Source organism: Chamaea fasciata, unplaced genomic scaffold (assembly GCF_029207755.1).
Source record: "Chamaea fasciata isolate MVZ Bird 193981 ecotype frontalis unplaced genomic scaffold, bChaFas1.0.hap1 SCAF_27, whole genome shotgun sequence".
NCBI lineage: Eukaryota > Metazoa > Chordata > Aves > Passeriformes > Sylviidae > Chamaea > Chamaea fasciata.
Genome location: NW_027094112.1, coordinates 3386986 through 3405805, shown reverse-complemented (window position 1 = coordinate 3405805; position 18820 = coordinate 3386986). Strand labels below are relative to the sequence as shown.

Here is an 18820-nt window from a genome sequence, read left to right as displayed (position 1 = left end):
GACAGAGCTCACACAGCAAACTCTCGCCAGGCACCGCCACCGCTCCCTCACAGCGTCCCAGCTCCGGGCACCCACCTGGGGCTGGGGACCTGCTTGCAGGCAAGCATCTGTTTGATGTGGTTCTGCCACGGAAAACGGGGAGGAGAAGCTGGAAGACATTGCCAAGGGCTTTGGCTTGTTCTTCATTCTCCCTTTTATTGGTTTTTTTTTTTTCTGACCTGGGGAAAGGCAAGGGGAGCGCTGCAGCCGCGGGGAGAGGAGCTGGGCAGCCCCGGCAGCCCCGGCTGCGCAGCTCACACCGCGCTGGCGCTGACCCGGCAGCTGCCTTTATCAAGAGCAAAGCACTGAGCTCTTGTCTTGGCAGTAACTGATGTCTGCAAACACCAGGTGCCAGCTTGAATTAAGAAGCTCTCTGAGCTGGAATTGTGCTGCACACCCAGCGCTGGGGTGAACGCTGCCGGAGGAACCTCTGCCCGGACCACCTGCATCAGCCCGAGGACCATGTGAATGGCTGCATCCCGCAGGCTGGGGACAGTGACAGGGATGTGCCAGCAGTTTCATCTCGTCCTTACAGACAGGGCAGCCACAGCCACAGCTGTACAAGTGCAGAAATCCGACATGTGAGAGCAGGTCCAGCCCTGGGTGATTCCCTGTCTAGCAGCGCTGACCTGGCTGTCGGCGTGTCCGCAGCTCCAGGTGATCCGTGCAGGAGTGGAGAATGAGGTCAATGTTCTTGGCACTGCTACCACACCTGGATGGATCCCCCTCCATCCAGCAGGATGAGCTGAGGCACTCACAGGTCCCCCCATGCCACCTCCCTTGTGCATGGATCTGTGCAATCACACAACCAAGGTGACCGACACAACCAGTGCCAGCTGCCAGCCACTCCCATCTCCCACGCGGAGCTGCTGGCAATGGTCACCCAGTGCCACCAAACTCTCTAAATGGGGTCAGAGCGACACAGCCCCAAAGCAGCTTCAGGGGTGGCAGCCCCAGCCACTGTGGAGGACAGAGAATTGTCACCTCCCTAAAGCAGCTTTGTCTTTGCTTTCTCTTTAATGATTTCCCAGCTGCTTCCCCATTTCAGCCGATAATGGGACTTCACTCTCGATCTGGGTCTGAGAGGCGCTTGCCTTGTTCAGGCTGGAGAAAATCAATTCCCCTCTCACTCAAGTCTTTGCAAGACAGATGAACTGAAGATCGTGCCTGCCTGAGCAAAATATTTATTCAGTCTGGGAACAGATTTACTTTTGAACCTTCTATAAATACAGCTGAGGGCCCCCATTTAATCCCTTACCAGAAGACCTAATTTTATTTGTTTTATGTTTTAAAGAATTCTCCCTTTTCCAACACCTTGTGAGCAGGTGAAGAAAGGCAGGACTTTTTGGCAGTGGGCATACCCAGTGGTACTGGGCAGCCAGTGCCTGGTCCCACTGCAGTGTGGAGCTCGGTGGTGGGAATGTGAGACCTCTGCACTGTTGGATCTGGGTTCTGCAGGATTTCCTGCTCTCTGTTACTGATTTACACCCATCAAAGCTCTGCTGGAGCCAGGGCGGGCAGGGAGAGGCCAAATCCTCCACAGAGGCGTCTTTGTGACCCTGCCTGCCCTGCCCACATGAGGATGGATCCCTGTGCTGGGGGCAGAGTCGCTGTCTCAGCAGGACCATGCACAACCTTCTGCAGCCTCTCAAGACCTGAGACCACCTTCCAACAGACCCATCACCCCCATCTGCACGAGGCCCCTGGGACCAGCCATGATTTGCTCCACCCACAGCCAAAACAGGCTTCAAAGGGGCAGCTGTTAATCCGTGATGCAGATGGCACTTCACCAACCAGTGAACCCCCATCACCCTCCCCATGGGGTGACTCACCTAGTAGGGACCCTGCCTGGAACAGCATCGCACCACCCTGACCCTCCAAGGATCCTGCAGCCTGCCCTGCCTGCATTATCTGTCACTCCACAGCCAGCGGTCCCTCAGCTGGGGCTGCAGACGGGTTGGGGTTCCCACCACTGGCAGGAGAAGGAAAAGCTTCTTGGCCAGCCAGGGGTGGGTGGGCAGTGGAGAGCTGCTCCCTGGGTGCTCAGGGGCATCCTGCCACCTGCCAGCATCTCACCGTCACGCACCACTGTGTTCTTGCCAGACGGTTTGCCCAAGTCCTTTGGAGGGGAACTGTTCCCAAGGACAAGCTGAAAAGATTTCCCAGAACCAAGTAGATGCCAAGAGTCAGCAGGTGCTGGAGCTGATTTTCTGCCACCAGAACCCACCTTGGCACTTCCCTGGGCCAGAGCCCCATGCCCATGGGAGCAGCATTGGCACTGCAGCAGGCCAGTATTGGAGGTGCAGGTGGTTGCTGGATGTCTGTAAATCCCTTTGACTTACCCTCTGCCTAAGTCAGCATCGGTCAGCACTCATCCTACCCCGAGATTCTGGCACTGCTTTGTGCCTTCCAGTGGTAATGGAGCACACAAGTCATCATCTCCCTCCACATCTGGCCAGGAAAGCAAGATTCTGGCACAGGTGTGAACCCTGCAGTGCCAGCCCCCGGTCTCCCCCCAAGCTCCTGGCCAGCAGTGAGCTCCTGCACAGACCCAGGATGGAGACACCCCAGCCTGGACAAGGGAATTGCTATTTTCCCACCTGGCATATCCCCAGCCCTTGGAAGACTTCTCCAAAGGCACAGCGTGCTCCATACCACAACTGGCTCACTTATTTGACACACTTATTAGATTGTTATTACACCTGTTGGCTAATTACCTCCTCTGGAAACCAGAGGGCACATAAATTTGACATTGACCTGTGCAAACCTGCATCTCTACAGATGTTGGCCAGGTCTGGGGGGCTCAGTGGGGCTTGGGAGAAGTGTGGGACTGGAAACATGGCTCTGTAGAAGTGTCCCCCCCTGCCCCACCAGCCTGGGGCTGCTGCCCCATCTCCCAACAAGGTGGGGAGTGGGGAGCCCAGGAGTCACGGTGAACCCCCTGCATCACAGGCCTGGGATGCCAGCACTGCCCTTCCTGCACACTCTGCCTGCCTGAGCACAGATTAATCTGGGAGAGCTTTAATCCGCTAAAGCCCTTTCGTAACAGCCCTCAAAAATAAGCCTGGAGAGTTCCTAATACTTCTTGAAAATTTGGAGTTGGGATATTTATAGGCTCCGGCCTTGCGTGAGATGAAGCACACCCAGCGCTGGGCAGGAGGGCTCTGAGGTGGAGGAACCCGCTGCGGAGGGGAGCCACTGCCTGACCTCAGCTCTCGCCCCCCAGCCCGGCCAGCAGCCGCTCTGTGCCACTCCCAGTCTCCTGCTGGCTCCGTAACAAGCCTCCCTTGTTTGGGATTTTTATGTTGTTGTTTTTTTTTCCTACAAGCATTTCAGGCCCCTCAGAAGAGGCTCTAGCTGAGCGCACAGACCAGCTCTGTGCCTTCAGCCCTTCAAACGAATGCAGAGCGGCAGCGCTTCCGACCAAGACAAACAGCAGTGACGCCGCACCCCCTGGGCATGTGGCCGAGGAGGGCGAGGGCAGCAAATCACACACGGTAACAGAGAAAGTTCAGAAAAAAAACCCAACCCAATCCCCCAAAAATGTGCACATCCACAAAAACGGGAGGCTAGGGTCCTGCTCTGCTGCCTTCCAGTCACCAGCAGCGGTGGCCATTGGCATCTCTGCCACATTGGTCCTGGCCCTGGCAGGGTCCAGCAAGCCTTTGGGTTGTGTGCCCTCACAGTGGCACCTGCAAGAGCCAAGTGGCAATTGGCAAGAGGCAAGTCATTGGTTCCACGTATCTCCTGCTCCAACCGATAAAGGGAAAAATATCCTCCAAAGACCTCTTAACCTATTGCCACGTGGTTTTACAAAGATGTGACCAAAGATGTCCCCATGGCAGTGGCTGCAGAATTCTCACAGTTCCAAGGCAGCAGAGCTCTCAGAGAACTGAGAGGTGATAGGAAGATGAGAACCCCCTCTGATCTTACACAGGCAAAACCCACCCCACATTCAACAGTTCTTTCATTCCTCTGATGCAGAGCAAGAGACAGTGGCCAGATGTCAGAAGGAGAAATACTCAGACTGGAGACAGAGTGGCATCGGCCTGATTCCCAACACAGAGGCCCCAGCTCATTCCCTGACTGGTGAGCACAAGGCAGAGAAGCGAGCGGAGCTGGCACAGAGCTGCGAGGATCAAACCTGATGGCCAGAGGAATCCAGAACCTCACCCTAGGAAGCAGCGGGGATGCCCAGTTCCCTCAGCACCCTGAGCCCAGCTGCTGCTGCCTGACCAAGGTCCAGCAACTGGAGCAGCTCCTGACTCCAAGCAGACACAGGCACAGATTAGGGCTTCACCTCACAATGTTTCCTTTGCAATTTCCCAGTGATCTTTCTTATCAACTAATTAAAAAATTTCCATAATTAGGCCAGGGAAAATCACGACTCAGGAACGTTCCCATTTCAAAGCAGCACAGATTTATTTGGTATCAAGGGCTTGGAGCCCTCGGCGGAGCCAGGTTCTCCCAAAACCCTCCCGGGACTCAGGCTGGGCTCACCCCTGCAGGGCCCCGCAGCCCCAGGCCCACCACCAGCCCCTCTCCCTGGCACCCTGCCGGGAATTCTTCCTGGGGAAAAGGCTGTTTACATTGCAGGGGGGAAATGTGGTGAGTTTTATTAAAAAAACCCATAACGGGCCCTCTGACACCAAGGGATTCTCCCTACCTTCAGCCCCCGTGAAGTCAGGAGTGCTTGGGGAAACACACACAGACATGCAGAGCAAAGGTCCCCCTGTACCCACAGCTCAGCGTGCCTGTGCCAGCCCTGCTGCCATGGCCAGGGTGCAGCCAGGCTGGGCACATGGGCATCCTGATGCCTCTGAAATACCAACACCTTCATCGGGGGTGCACCAGGGAAGCTCCCACAGGACCTGGGGCATCCTGTGCCAGCAGAGCAGCTCACGGCTCCTAAATCCACAGCTTCCCTTTGATGACTGGCAAGTAAATTGTTGTATTTCTAAGAGAAATGGAGCAGTTGTTATGGTGCAGCTGCAGCCTGGGTTTCCTTGAGAGCACAGACATAATTCCTGACAGGGGCTTTCTGACACAGAAATTATGGCGCTATTTTGGAGGCAATCTCAGAGCATCATACTAAGAAACAGCCTTTGTACATCACAATATCGTTGCTAAATTGACAAATAGACCCTCATGGGCTTCATTATTCTGCTCCGGGTGCACATTTTTGCATTTTTATCATCCCTAGAAATGATTAAAGAGCTGCAGAACTGAGGGTTCTGGCTTTGGAAAACTCAAACTCCAGTCCCGATCGAGCTGAGGAACAGGAGAAGCAGTTGGAAGGGCTGCAGGGCTTGGAAGGGGAATCTTTGCCCCTGTGATGTGTAAGTCTGGCACCTTTTGGGGACTGTCTGGTGCTTCCATGGTAGGTTGCTTTTAGCCCTGGAAATTCATCAGTGTAAAGCAATGTGACTGACATATCCAGTGCTGGATTGAGAACATCTGTGCAAAGGTCCTTGTTCAGTCAATAGCAGACTTGTGTTGTGCACTCGTGGAAATACATTGATCTCCCCAGAAACATTAGCTAAAAGCCAAACAAGAAGAATATCCCCAGAAATACAACAAATAAGAGCCCAAAGACCAGGGCTCCTTTACCAGCCACCAGCCAACGTCTGAGGATGCTGGGGAAATGCTCAAGGAGTATTTTTGGGTTGGAATGGCTGTAGATGGCCACAGCCAGGCGAGCTCCTGCTGCTGCTCTGCTGAGGCCACAGCATTGCTCCAGGCTCTGTACATTCCTGCCAGCCCATGGGGATGAACAGCAGGCAGGTGCAGGCAGAATGAGCTGGGGTAGCTCTGCCCCATCCATGTCCCCATTGGCACAATGACAGGACCCTTGTCCTGGGGCAGCTGGGAACGCTAGGCAGAACACAAGCCCCCATAAACAGCGCAGAGAACATCAACCAGACAGGTGGGGAGGGATGGGATGGGATGGGATGGGATGGGATGGGATGGGATGGGATGGGATGGGATGGGATGGGATGGGATGGGATGGGATGGCTGCTCTGAGCCCACTGGCAATGCACACTCCAGCAGGATGGTACCTCCTCACCTGAGCAGCCAGACTCCAACCTTCACCTACCATGGCCAGGAAATGCAGCCCTCCACAGTCCAGCACTGGGGTCCAAGCCCTGAGACCAGTGAGCCACCAGACCTCAGAAATATTTCTTACTCTTGGGACTATTAAACCAGCCTCCCGATTTCTCCGTGTAGAAGCTGCTGCTCTGTCAGAGTTGAACAGCACTGAGGCAGCGAGAGCAGCCGCTCTGGAGCCCCAGCCAAGCACGATGTGAGCTCAGGGATGCGAGCTCAGGGATGTGAGCTCAGGGATGTGAGCTCAGGGATGCGAGCTCAGGGATGCTCGTGTACAAGACTCACAGTGGGAAGTCACAGCCTGGCATGACGTCACAGCCCTGCTAATGCAGAGCCTGGGTCTGTGCATTCACAGACCAAGCCACATCCAGGGTCACACCAGCCTTTTTTTCCAACGCACGTGGCAGATTATAGGACAAGCACGAAATCCACAGCACACGGTATCATCACCCTGCCCTGAACTCTGCATAAGGCGAGAGAGTTTCTGGCTGACAGAATCACACTGGCAGCTACTGAGGAGCCAACACGGCTCCTCCATCCCCACGGAGCCCTTCCACCCAAATGACAAACATCATCCATCTGGGCTGGATACTCCATTGGAAAACACCTGCAGTCACTTAAAAAAAGTCAGTGGTGGTGGACTTGGACGGTGGTGGCTGAAGAAACTCCCAGCCAGGCTGGCAGCCGGGACAGAGCCTCATTTATCTGCGGGCTGTCAAACACAGTGGCACTGCCCATTGATGCTGTTTTCAGGCACCGTGCCCCACATGCAGACACAGCAGCTCACAAACATCTCCACTCCCCACTCAGACCACCCCCAGGTAACCAGGGGTGAAGCCAATGTGTACACAGCGCTGAGCAGGGCAGGGCCAGCTCCTGGCTCTCATTTTCACCCAAAATTGCTCCCTGTGGGGCAGAGGTGCTGCTATACTTCGTGGGACCCACAGACACATCCAGCCCTCGCAGGGGCAGCTCCAGCAGCAAGGTGCCAGTGAGCCTGGTGCTGATCCCTGCTCACTGGTGAATCAACGCTGAAGCCCCTTAGAGCCTCCAGGAGTGTGATGCCAGGCTCTAGACCCCTCACCTTCACACAGAATCACCTCCTCTACTTAAGCAGCACTTTCAAATTTTGCTCCGAAAACAAATCGCAGCCTCTTGTGCCAAGATGTTGTTTCCCCACACGCCCATCCAGCAGGATCGGCGCTCACCGCCCTGCCATGCCGCTGCCAAGGGCAGGCACAGGCACGTCCCTGTGCCGGGATCCATGGGGTTCGCTCTGGGGCAGAGCAAGCCACAGCCCGGCTCCACCCCGATGCAAACTCCTTAAAAGCTTCCACCATAACTCACTGCTGCTCCAAGTTAACAGCAAAGTCTATTGGTAATGGCCGGGGGAGAGCGGTCAATCTGCTGAGTGCGGATCCTGCTTCTCCCTCCACATTCCTGGGCCAGGGGACCCCGCTGCTCCCACCCGGAGACACAGCCACCAGAAAGCGCTTTTGTACAGCTCTCTGAAGGTCTTTTTCCGTAAGAGCCAAGAGTCCCCGTGGAGGCAGCCAGAGCCTCGGCTCCATTCCCAGCACAGCTCTCCAAGTCCCGATCCCAGCATGGACGCATGCAGCTCCGGGCACCCTGCGAACAAGCCGGTGGACACGCAGGGTCGCTGCGCACGCCGACCAGCACAGTCGGGCCCAGAAGGGCCCAAGGACCACTCCACCGCCCCCTGCCCCGACCGGGCCACACGCCCCGACACCTGGGCCAACACCCCCACGCTCAGGTGCTGCCGCAGACCCCAGTCCAGCACACCCTCGTGGGGTCCCACGCCGTGCACCCCATAGCGCGGGCACCCCGGCGGGGATTACCGGGGCTACCGGCACCCAGCGGGTCCCGCTCGGCGTGGGAACCTCAGCCCCGCGCCGGAGAGGGGCTGCGCCGGGGCCTCGGTAAAGTTCTGCTCAAGAAGTTTCCCTCCTAGCCTGACCCCTCCGGGTGGTCAGTGGGGCCGGGGATCCGCCAGCCCCGCCGCCCCTGCCCCGTTGCCCGGCGCCGCCGGGATGGAGCGCGGGGAGCGGCGCGTGCCCCGGGCGAACATCCGGCCCCGATCCCGATTCCCGGGGCCCTTCCAGCGCATCCCCCCCACCACCATACACACAACTTTCCTAATCCTGCAACTCCCCGTGCCCACAGCCCAGCCTCGCGGCCGCCGGTACCGGCAGCCCGGCCGCCCCCGCCCGCCCTACCTGCCCAGCCGCCCGGCTCGGCCGCCGTCTGCAGCATCCTCCCGCCGGCTTCTCGCTCCCGGCCGTGCGAGCGCGCTCTCGGAGGAGGAGGAGGAGGAGGAAGAGGAGGAGGAGGAGGAAGGGGGGGGATGAAGGCAGCGCGCGCGCCGCCGCGGTCCAACCCCCCCCTCGGCGCCGCACGCCCGCACGGAGTGGGAGGGGGAACCGCGGCGGCGCATCCCGGTGCTGCATCCCGCAGCTGCATCCCGCAGCGGCGCCAGGGGCTCGGGGACATCCTCCCGCCGCGCACTCTTCGGTCACGGCTGCCCCTCGCTGGGTCGGTGGGAACACAGGGGCTCCCCAGGCTCTTTCCAGGGGATCTGGGGGGTCGGTAAGGTGTGTGGCTAGGAGCGCTAAGGAGGGTGACACAGCGGGGTTGTGGGGAGGGCACCTGAATTTCAGAGTACTGAGATGCCGTTTGCGACCAGAGCCCCGGAGGATGGCGGGTCAGGTCTCAGACCCCCCAGGGACGAGGGTCTCCAGTCCCGCACCCTGAGTGGCAGCGGACAGCCCGGCTGTCCAGGGAGGTGGCATCGCCGGGGGCTGCAGTTCTTTGGCGATGTCAGAGCCCCTGTCCCACCCTGACCCAGCAGGCAGCAGGGAGGGACAAGAACCGCGGCCATGCCCGAGCAGCCCAGCTGCTCCAAGAGGGTGAACCGGAGCCAGGGGCGGGCTGCAGGGAGGGGGCCTGCAAGGAGATGCTTCCTCCCTCAGTCGTCGCAGCTGGAGCACAAGGTGCCGCCAGGCAAAGGCGCCTCTGCTGCCATGCTCCCGCCTTGTGCTAAGGTCAACAATTTTAAGTGCAAAACTCTGAGCTGGCCTGTCGCTGTCATCATTGTTAATATTTTAGCAGCTCCCAGAACCTTTCAGCGGGGCCACACAGTGCTGACACAGGAGAGGAGATAAAAAAGCGTCCTGCTGCCCGCCCCAAGGAATACGCTGTCTAGACACGTTATATAATCACATTTTGCCCTCCGCCAGGACACTTTGCAGAGGATCTCAAAGCACTTCCCAAAACTGCTAATTGAGCTTTGGAGCACAGCTGGGAGGGAACAGCTCTGGCCAAGAGCCCTCTCCTCTGGAGCAGGTACCCAGGGGCTCCTGCCTCCCAGAGCAATTGCCTGCTCGCTACTTTGCATCCACTAAAACACGGAATTGATGCCAAAGAGGCAGAGGTGTGATTGGCCCCGTGCTCTCACTGGCAGAGGCTGGAGGCTGCAGAAGTGGGGGCAGAGCATGTGCTGCTCCAAACCCCTCCAAGCCCACAGGTGCCCACGCCTGCAGGAGCCTCCAGGGCCACCAGCTGCCAGGGAGGGGGAAGCCAGGAGCAGGGAGTCCCACTTTGAACTACTTCTGGGTCTATAAATCCTGGAACACAAGCAGGTGGCCCAGCAGCAGCAGATCCCACCCATCCACATCAGGAGTCCCTTTCCCCGCTGCCATCAGATTCAGGTCCCCAGGAGCAGCAGTGCGGCACCACTGAGCCTTGTCCTGGCTCAGCATAAATCACTTTGCTTTTTCAGAGCCCTTTTGCCAAAGCTCAGTGCATTTGTTTGCTGTGCCATCTGATTTTCACAGTGTAGGATGGGGTTTTTTTTTCCTCCCTATAAATAATTACAGGCGCTCTAATGGATCTCAAACTTTACTGTACCTTGGCTGTCAGGAGCCTGATGATGATGGTATAGCCTTCTTCTCCAAGGAGCAGATGCAGGGCTGGGGCTCCTGCACACTTTTTGGGTTTACTTTAACCCTTTCAATCTCATCTTGCCTCCACCACAGTGCAGAGAAGGGACTGTGGTGTACTCCCCTTCCAGGCACAGGGGTCAGGAAAAGCAGAGATGAGGCCTCTTACCTGACCCACAGCTCCCAGCATTCCAACATTGGGAAGCATAGATGCATTTCTTCCCCTCCATGGGAACTCTGGCTTCCCTCTTCCAAGGGCAGCCCTTCACATTGCTTCTCCCCAAGATACTGTTTGTGCCAAGACCACGGTTACCCTCAAACATTTTGGTTTGCTGCAGATATCTCCAAAGCTGAAGACAAAACCCCAAACAAAGAGAAGGTCATCCCCAGCTGCAGCACCCTGAAGTGCTATGGGACAGAGCAGCAGAAGGCAAAGCGCATCCAGCCCCTCCATCACGCTGTAATTGCTCACAAAGTTTCTCACAAGTCAGTTCTCAGTTCTGTGCAACTTTGTGCACTTGAAGAAGCAGAAATGAGCCGCCAAGGAAAGAGGATCAGGCACTGCCAGGAGGGAATGGGCCCTGTCAGGGCAACGCTTCCTCTTTCTTCATGTTTCTGGAGCTCAGCATCTCTGCTTTCAGCAAGCAGGGAGTTTTACAATTACACCAATGTTCTACATCCTTTGGCAGCTCTGACATCCCCCCCACACAGGGAGGTGCTGGCGCTGCCCAGGGGCACTGTGGTGGCACCTCTCCAGTGAGACAGGTGATGGGTAGGGGTGACAAGCTGTCCCAGATGCGATGCTATTGAGACATTGCCAATCCCAAATGTGGAACCAAAGGGCCCCAGAGAAGGAGGATCCCTCCTGCATCCCCCACTGGGGTCCCACAACACTGGCTGGCTGCAATGCCCAGCTCTCCAGGTGCAGTTAGAGCTCTCTCCTTCCTCGGCATGGCATGGCAGGGACCAGCACCAGGCAGAACTCAGGCTTCTGGGTAAGGAGGGCCATGGGAAACAGGTGGGCAGAGGAGAAGCTGTGCTCAGGGGCTGAGCCAGGGTCCCACAGCCAAGAAAGGTCGGTGTGGGGTGATTCAGGCCCAGCACCACTTTCCAGGAAGGCTCGCTGGCTCCTCGGCCACCGCGCTGAGCCGTGCCAAGCTGCTCCGGCAGCTGCCGTGGCCGTTCAGCAGCTGTTGAGCTGTAATTGCTCATTGAGTCATAATTTATTTTTTTTTCCCAGTGAAAGCAGCACTGTCAGGGAATTAAAATCTTTTCAAAGGCCCATAAAGATTTCATAAACGTTTCAGAGCCAGATCAGGGGGGGTTTAGCACCTTCACAGCCAGGACCCAGGGAAGGCGATGAGGAGATCAGCAGTGGAACACTTGACAGCCATAACTGGTTAAAGGAACAGCAGCGCTGGGCAGCACCAGTCCACAGGGAGCTGGGAGAGGCTGCACTGCCGCTGCCCACAGCCTGCACAGGGCAGGACTAGCCCCATCATAGCCTGAGTGCAAGGGCCCAGCTGGGCTCCAGGTGGTGCAATTCACCTTGATCCCCTTGACACACGGCTGACATGGGTTGTGGGATGCTGGGATGTCACACGACAGCACCTGCAGACCCCAGGAGAGCAAAAAGCTGCCATGGGGGGAGTGCAGCTGCACCAGCCCCAGTGCCTTGGCTCTCACCTGTTTCTCATCAGCTCAATTAGCAGTGACCCAGCTCTGACCAGCTGGGACGTTCAGCCCCACAGCCAGTGTGGGCGACAGCCCCACTAACACCCATGTTTGAATTCAGACAAGCCTGAGGTGTCCTCAAAAGCAGAGGTTTTGCACTCTGGAAGGATTGTTGTACACGTGGAACAAGGTTTTCTGCTGCTGCAGCTCTTCCCACATGAGCAGGTGTTTGCAGGTGACGGAGGCACCGCGTTCCCACCGGCAGCCCCTGCGCCGTCCGGGCACCTGCTATTTTTAGCGTGAGTGCGGAGCCGCCTTTGATGGTCTCTCTCTCAGCTCTGCAAAATATCTGGGCCAGGCACGCGCAGCTTCCACAGCCCCACTCTGCCAGAACACGCTTCCCAAGGAAGCACTCCGGGATGCTGGATGAGCCCAGCTGGGAGCCACATGCCTTGAGGGATTTAATGGGGAGAAGCTGTGCCCCCACAGCCCGACAGAGCTGGACTGTGGTTTGTACTCGGGGAATCTGCACAGCCACATCAGCAGGGTGATGTTAACTCTAACCCCACCCCATGGATACTGCAGGCAGGACGGCCCCGTTCTCCAACTGGGGTGCAGAAACAAGAGCACAAATGGGTCAGACCTGAGCTGAGCACCCATTTGGGCACTCATGGGTGCAGGAACTCCCCCACAGCTGCAGGAGGAAAATAGGGACTCCCAGCACTGCTCTTGGAAGCTGTTGGCCCCAGCACCTCTCACCAGCACTGGGCATTGCTTCGAGAGACACCTGAGTGTCAGAGGCACCAATAACTCATTGTTAGGGGAGAAGTTGCTGTTATTTTATGGCCGTTGTTATTTCCTTCCTATTGTAATTTTTAATTAAAATCTAAAGAAGGCCGATAACTGCTCCCTCTGCATAATTGCAGAGAGTAAATTTTACTATATAGGAAAGTGGTTTTAATTTTTAATGGACTTATTTTTAAGGAAGAGCAACACTTTGAAGGGATCTGTGAGCCCCAGTAACTTTATCAGAGGCGAGAAGAGGAACAAAGATGGGTTTATTACCTATACCCCATAAAACTGGTATTTTAGGGGAGCTTTGCCTAATAAGAGATGAATTGCACCAGCTTCATTTGCTGTAGGAGGAAAATTAAAATGAAACTGATAAGAGCCCAGCCTCTAGCTCCTGACTTACCTCCCAATTATAAATGAAAGCTCACAGGCATTCCAGAGATGGGGCTTGATGTCTACATTAATTATAAATAAATTATCTACACTTAATGTTTAAATGAAATTTCTGATAAAGCTTTATATTTAGAAAAACGTTGCATCAGTGCATAAATATTTATGCAAGGAGTCTGGGTGAACTGCGGCTGCTTCAGCGTGACGTCGCAGCAGAGCTGGAGCAGGGAGCCTTGGCTGGGTGTTGGGAAGAGGTGGTGCTGGGAGGGGAACGGGACAGTCAGATCCTAAACTTGACCCTCCCCTGGGGTTTGGAGAGGGGAGGTGATGAGACACTCTGGGCCCATGTCAGCCTGACATTGTCAGAGCAGCAGCCCATGTCCGGGGAGGCCAGAGACAGTGACAATCCCCCATGCTCCCATCTTTCTCCAGCCCTCAAGACCCTGTGGCAATGTCCCACGGGACCCCTGAGGCACATGGTGCCGGGGCTGGGGTGAGCCTTTAATGCAGCCAGAGTGGAAGAGGAGAAATCTGACAGGTCCCAGCTGAAAGCTGTGTGGAAAAACAGTAAGGGAGGACAAATAAAATTGATTGAAATTGTTCAGCCCCAGTCACTTGTGAAGGAGTCCAAATGAGGTCCAGGCAGGATCCAGCAACCTAAGCAGCCACCACTAAGGTGGGACATCACCCCTGAGGACACAGAGAGTGCCTGTGCCCACACTCCTGGCCAGCCCCGGGATTTGCTTCATGTCGTCAAGATCTGGCATGCAGCAACTTTCCAGGGCCATTAACGCATTTGTCTGATTTCTTTCTGATGCCTGAGACAGAGCATCCCTGTCAGAGAGAACATCCCTGTCAGAGAGAACATCCTGGCCAGGGCACAGCATCCCAGCCAGGGAGGACATCCCAGCCAAGGAAAATATCCCAGCCAGGGAGAACATCCTTGCCAGGTGCACACATGACCCACCAGCGAGGGCTGAGCAGGCAGAGCCGGGCGCAGTTGGCCCAGGAATTTCAGCAGGGTCACCTTTGGTATCGCAGCACTGCACAGTCCTCATTCTGCAACGGGAGCAGTATCTCATTTCTTCCTCAATTAGCTCCTGATTATCAGTGTCCCAGGGCCCCTTTCCAGTCTCTGTTTAATGCACCATTAATAATTCATTTCTCAGATAGCAGGAACGCAGTGCGAGGTTGGGGCTTTGTGACTAATAAGTACCGGAGCAACTCTCATCTCCAAGGGACAAATGAAGGCAACAAAAATAAAGTGGAAGAATCAAAGATAATATGTTTTGTGGCCTTTAATCAAACACCACACAATGGGTTTGATTACTCAGGTGAAGAACACGCACACACGCTGGGCTCCCATGCCTCCCCATCATCTCCCCCGTCCCACTGCCTTCCCCGGCACAGGGAGAAATTGAGGCACCTTGAGTTAAAACTAGGGCTGGCCTGCACTGCCCTCCTCCCAGAGTTAGAGGTTTAGGTATGAACTAGACCTTTCCTCAAGCTGGAAAATCCCAGGACCAGATTTTCCGGTGCCCAGCAGAGCCAGCGCAGTCGCTGAGGAGTCGCCGGCACGCTGGCAGCTGCACATTAAGTGTGACGGGTTTATGACAGATCCAATTATAAAGCCAGGTCTCAGCAGAATTGCAGCCCTAAGATTTAGTGCATGAAATTTTGTTTGGGAGTTTTTGGATATTGCAGCTTGTGTCAGGGGTCCCCACAGGCCCCAGACTGTGCTAGCACCTGCCAGCTGTCCCTGGGTCTTACCCCATCGTGCTGTGTCCCCTCCCTGCCACATCCTGCCAATGCCCAGCCCGAAGAGTCACCTAAAGATGACAAGAAGGAGAGCAGCCAGCCCCAGCAGCACTGAGGAAGGGGGGACCTGCAGCCCCCCTGCTCTTCTGCTCCACAGAGACGTGCCCTGGCCCAGGGACTGTCCCTGCCCCTGCACAGTCGCTGGGATCACACACGGGCTATGGGCTGTAAATCACTTGACTCCCAGTAGCTAAGGATCTGTCCAGGGCTTTCCACACAGCTCTAGAATGGTATTTTTAGCCCTTTCCTAGAAAAACACGGTGGGCATGTATGATGGTCCTGTTCTCAGCTGACCAGGGACTTGGCTGCCCTGGGAATGCTCCTCAGAGGAAAGTAGCCAAGAAACCTCCAGGGACCAAAAGATCTGAGCCAGCGAGGACATAGGGATGTGAGTCCAGCTGCTCCCACAGTGCTTTGGTCCAAAGAGAAGTCAAGTCTCCTTGCCAGGCATAGGGCTGTTGTGCCCCAGCTAGTGCTGCACGAGCTTGTTCTATCAAAATCCCGGGATTTGGGGGTTTGTTTTACTTTTTCTAGGTGGCTGAGAGCACAGGGTTGTACCCCGGTGCTAACAGAGGACCCTGGGAACGCAGGTGGGCATGAAGCTTGGGATGAAAGCTGGCAGCCCGCACCACTGCCCCCATCGGATCAGAGCAGCATCACCATTCCCTGGCTCGGGAACCCAGGAGCTGTTGGGAAAACAGATTTGCCTTTACATCCACGAGGCTGTTCCATCCTCTGCCATCCACAGCTGAGCCCAGGCTGGCAGGAGCAGCCAGAAGGATGATGCCAGGGGGCTCGGTGACTGTGGGGGGCTGGAATCTCCCCAGCCCTGGCTTTTGTACCCTCCTGGGGACACCCAGTGAAGGGCTGCAGCCCTTTCCCCAAGCCGGAATGGCTCCTCTGCGCTGGCCCCTCATGGCTGGGCTGGTGGGATGCACACCGGCCACAGGCTTCAGCGGGTACCCGAGTGCCACGGAGCAGGGACATCTCCCTGATTCCCCAGGGGAGAGCAGCCCCTGGTTTTGACATCCTCACCCCGGTGCTCCCGCAGCGCCCCTGGCTCGGATGACATGGCACGTTACATGCCGGGGAGCTGTTTTAACCTAAGCAGAATAAACCTGCACTGATTATATTTCCTGCCTCCCGGTCGGGGCGCGAGGGAAATTGTTTGATGCTAATCCCCTTGTTTAATCCGCCAGCATCCTGACATGCGAACAGTCAGGATTAACTCCCGGCGGGAATCGTTTGACATGCGGCCGTCGGTCGCGGGGCCGGCAGCGCCGAGCAGGACAGGGACGCCCCCCACGCTTTGCAGGCTCCCATGCGCTCCCGGAGAAGAGGGGATGCAGGAGCAAAATGGAGAGAGGGCTTCTGGTTTTCGGGATCGAATTCCTCCACTACAAGCACTTTTTTGAAGACTGGAATTTCCCCTGGTACAGAGAGGGAAACTCCAGCTGTCCCAGGAAAGGTCACCTCGGGGTCTGATGTGCTGCCGGGCTCTGGAAGAGATACTGTGCAATAGCCAGATTTTCAAATGTGCCTGAGAAGCAAAATTCAGTCCCCATCCCCCTCACCCAGGATGCCACCGGACTCCTGCTGCTCATCCTGCTGCTGCCTGAGCCAGAAACATGAAGCAGGATGGAGCCAGCTGCAGAGCAGGACCCCCAGCCTCAGGCATCTCTTTGATAAAGGTGCCTGCGGTCCTGCTTCGGCTGCTCTGTGCCCTCCTTGCTGCAGACCTGCCCTGGATTTCAAATTTCAATTTGCTTGACTTTATCTTTCAGACACAGTTCTCATTATTCCTCTCTCTGCCAAGTTAAAGAGCCCTTTAATACCCAGCAGTTCTCTCCCCAGGAAGATACTTGCATGCTGTAATCAAGTCACATCTCAGGCTCCTTCCCGATAAGTCGAACAGGCTGAGCACTAAGTCCCACTAAACACCAGCCTGGGGAAAGGGCTGACCTGAGGCACTGCCAGGTGGAGGAGCCGGAGGTTTCCCAGCTGGTGCCTTGAGAGGGGAATCAGAGCTTTCTGACGCACTGATGACAAATGAAATGAGCTGTGAAAAATAAATTGCTGCATTGCCCTGACTCTACGAGCACACCCGGCTGCCGGGGGCACGGCGGTGCTGGGGCAGAAGGCCACAGGCGTTCCTGAGGCTGTGCCCATGCTGGCAGCCTGTGGGCCAGGGGCAAACCCCTTCACGGTGCTTCTGCCAGCAATACTTGCTGCAGCAGCTGTTTGCTGCGGGGCTAATGGTGCCCATCTCTGCTTACAATGAGTCGTGATGGCCGGAACATAAGTGCTTTGGGGAGCTGAGATAAGCAAAGGTGCTTCGAGCCGCAGACTTCTTCCAGCCTTGGGATTTGGCCACAGGAGGCCAGCTCTTAAGGATGCCAGTCCTGAAGGATGCTGGCTCAGAAGGATTCAGGCTGAGAAGGACGCCAGCCCTGAAGGACACCGACCAAGGTTGCAGCACCGATCACTGCAGCTCGGCTGCTCCCTGCTGCCAGGCCCAAGGTGACTGAGCCCCTGGGAAGGAGAAATCAGATGCGGCTGACATTAAAGCAGGGACGCAGAGGGGAGAGCAAGCAGAGGCTGGATACAGACCCACTTGCAAAACACACAGAGACTCACAGTGCTGTCCTGGCCCTGTATCCCATGAAGTCAGCTGCACCCTCTCAAAAAGGGGCAAGTTTTGTTACAGAAATTCCAGTTTGGGGCACCCCAACAGACAGACATCTACCAGGGCTGGTGAGAGGTTGCACCACTCAGTGCTGTGGGCACCCGCTGGGCTAACTCACAACCTGAATTCTCCAAGCACAAATCAGGGCAATTTGAGCTGAGCAAAACGGTCTGGGGTCCCTGCGGGAGGGATCCTGCCTAGGGAGCGGGAGGAGAGGCCATCCCAGCCCACAAGGAGCTACAAATAACTCAAATGGCCTCATTACCCAGTTTCTGATGAACAGGAGTTTGGTTTGCCCGGGGCCATCTCCACTTGAAAGCGGGCTATGTGTGCTTGACACTGCGGGAGTCTCTGGTACCAAAGTCAGGCAGGAGCAGGACTCTGGTCCCCTGCACGTGTCCTTGACCTTCTGCAGCTCTGAGTCACCCGTGACCGCCATCCGCCCTGCTTACCGGCGGGGGAGGGGGGGGGCGGTCCCCGGACCCGCACGAACACGTGTGGCAGGATCCCGCGGGGAAGGGACACGCGTGGAGCAGCAGGTGCGAACGCTGCAGCCCCCTGGACTCGCCGGAGCATCCTCCGGCCCCCGCCGGATCATCTCGCTTTTCCCGGGCATCCCCCGGTCCTGCCGGATCACTCCCCTGCTCCCCGGGCATCCCCCGGTGCCCCCGGATCGTTCCCCGGTTCTCCGGGCATCCCCCGGTTCCCCCGGATCGTTCTCCCGTTCCCCGGGCATCCCCCGGTTCCCCCGGATCGTTCCGCAGTTCCCCGGGCGGCCCCCGGTGTCCCCGGATCGTTCCCCGGTTCCCCCGGATCGTTCCCCGGGCGTTCCCCGGTTCCCCCGGATCGTTCCCCGGGCGTTCCCCGGTTCGTTCCCCAGTTCCCCGGGCGTCCCCCGGTGCCCCCGGATCGTTCCCCGGTTTCCCGGATCCTCCCCCGGTACCCCCGGATCGTTCCCCGGTACCCCCGGATCGTTCCCCGGTTTCCCGGATCCTCCCCCGGTACCCCCGGATCGTTCCCCGGTACCCCCGGATCGTTCCCCGGTTCCCCGGATCGTTCCCCGGTGCCCCGGGCACCCCCCAGCCCGGCCCGGGGCTCCCTCTAGCGGCCCGCGGCGGGGCAGCACGGGCGGACGCGCGGTCCGGGGCTGCGCCCCTCGGTACCGAACCGCTCTCCCCAAAGCCGGCCCGGTCCTGCGCCCGTGCCCGGAGCCGAGTCCTGCCCAAAGCCCCGTGGCTCCCCCACAGCTCGGACGCAAAAGGGCTTCCCAGGGAGCTCCCAGGTGAGACGGAGGGGATGGATGTCCGGAGCCCCGCAGGGATCCCTGGGGCTGCCCCAGAGGGGTTCAGGCTCA

General features: G+C 57.2%; 1 protein-coding gene across 4 annotated transcripts in view; it reads right to left on the bottom strand.

The window, feature by feature from the left end:
- The window catches only part of ZNF385C (zinc finger protein 385C), a 58804-nt gene extending 50368 nt beyond the window's left edge, over window positions 1–8436 (bottom strand). For 2 of the 4 annotated variants that reach the window (XM_066204822.1, XM_066204824.1), the window contains exon 1: window positions 8385–8432. In XM_066204822.1, coding sequence (XP_066060919.1) covers window positions 8385–8421 — 37 coding nt within the window. In that variant the 5' untranslated portion in view covers window positions 8422–8432. Of the gene's footprint in view, window positions 1–8384 lie in introns of all 4 variants that reach the window. The other 2 variants (XM_066204825.1, XM_066204826.1) reach the window with 2 other exon arrangements.
- Between the last annotated feature and the right edge of the window lie 10384 nt (window positions 8437–18820).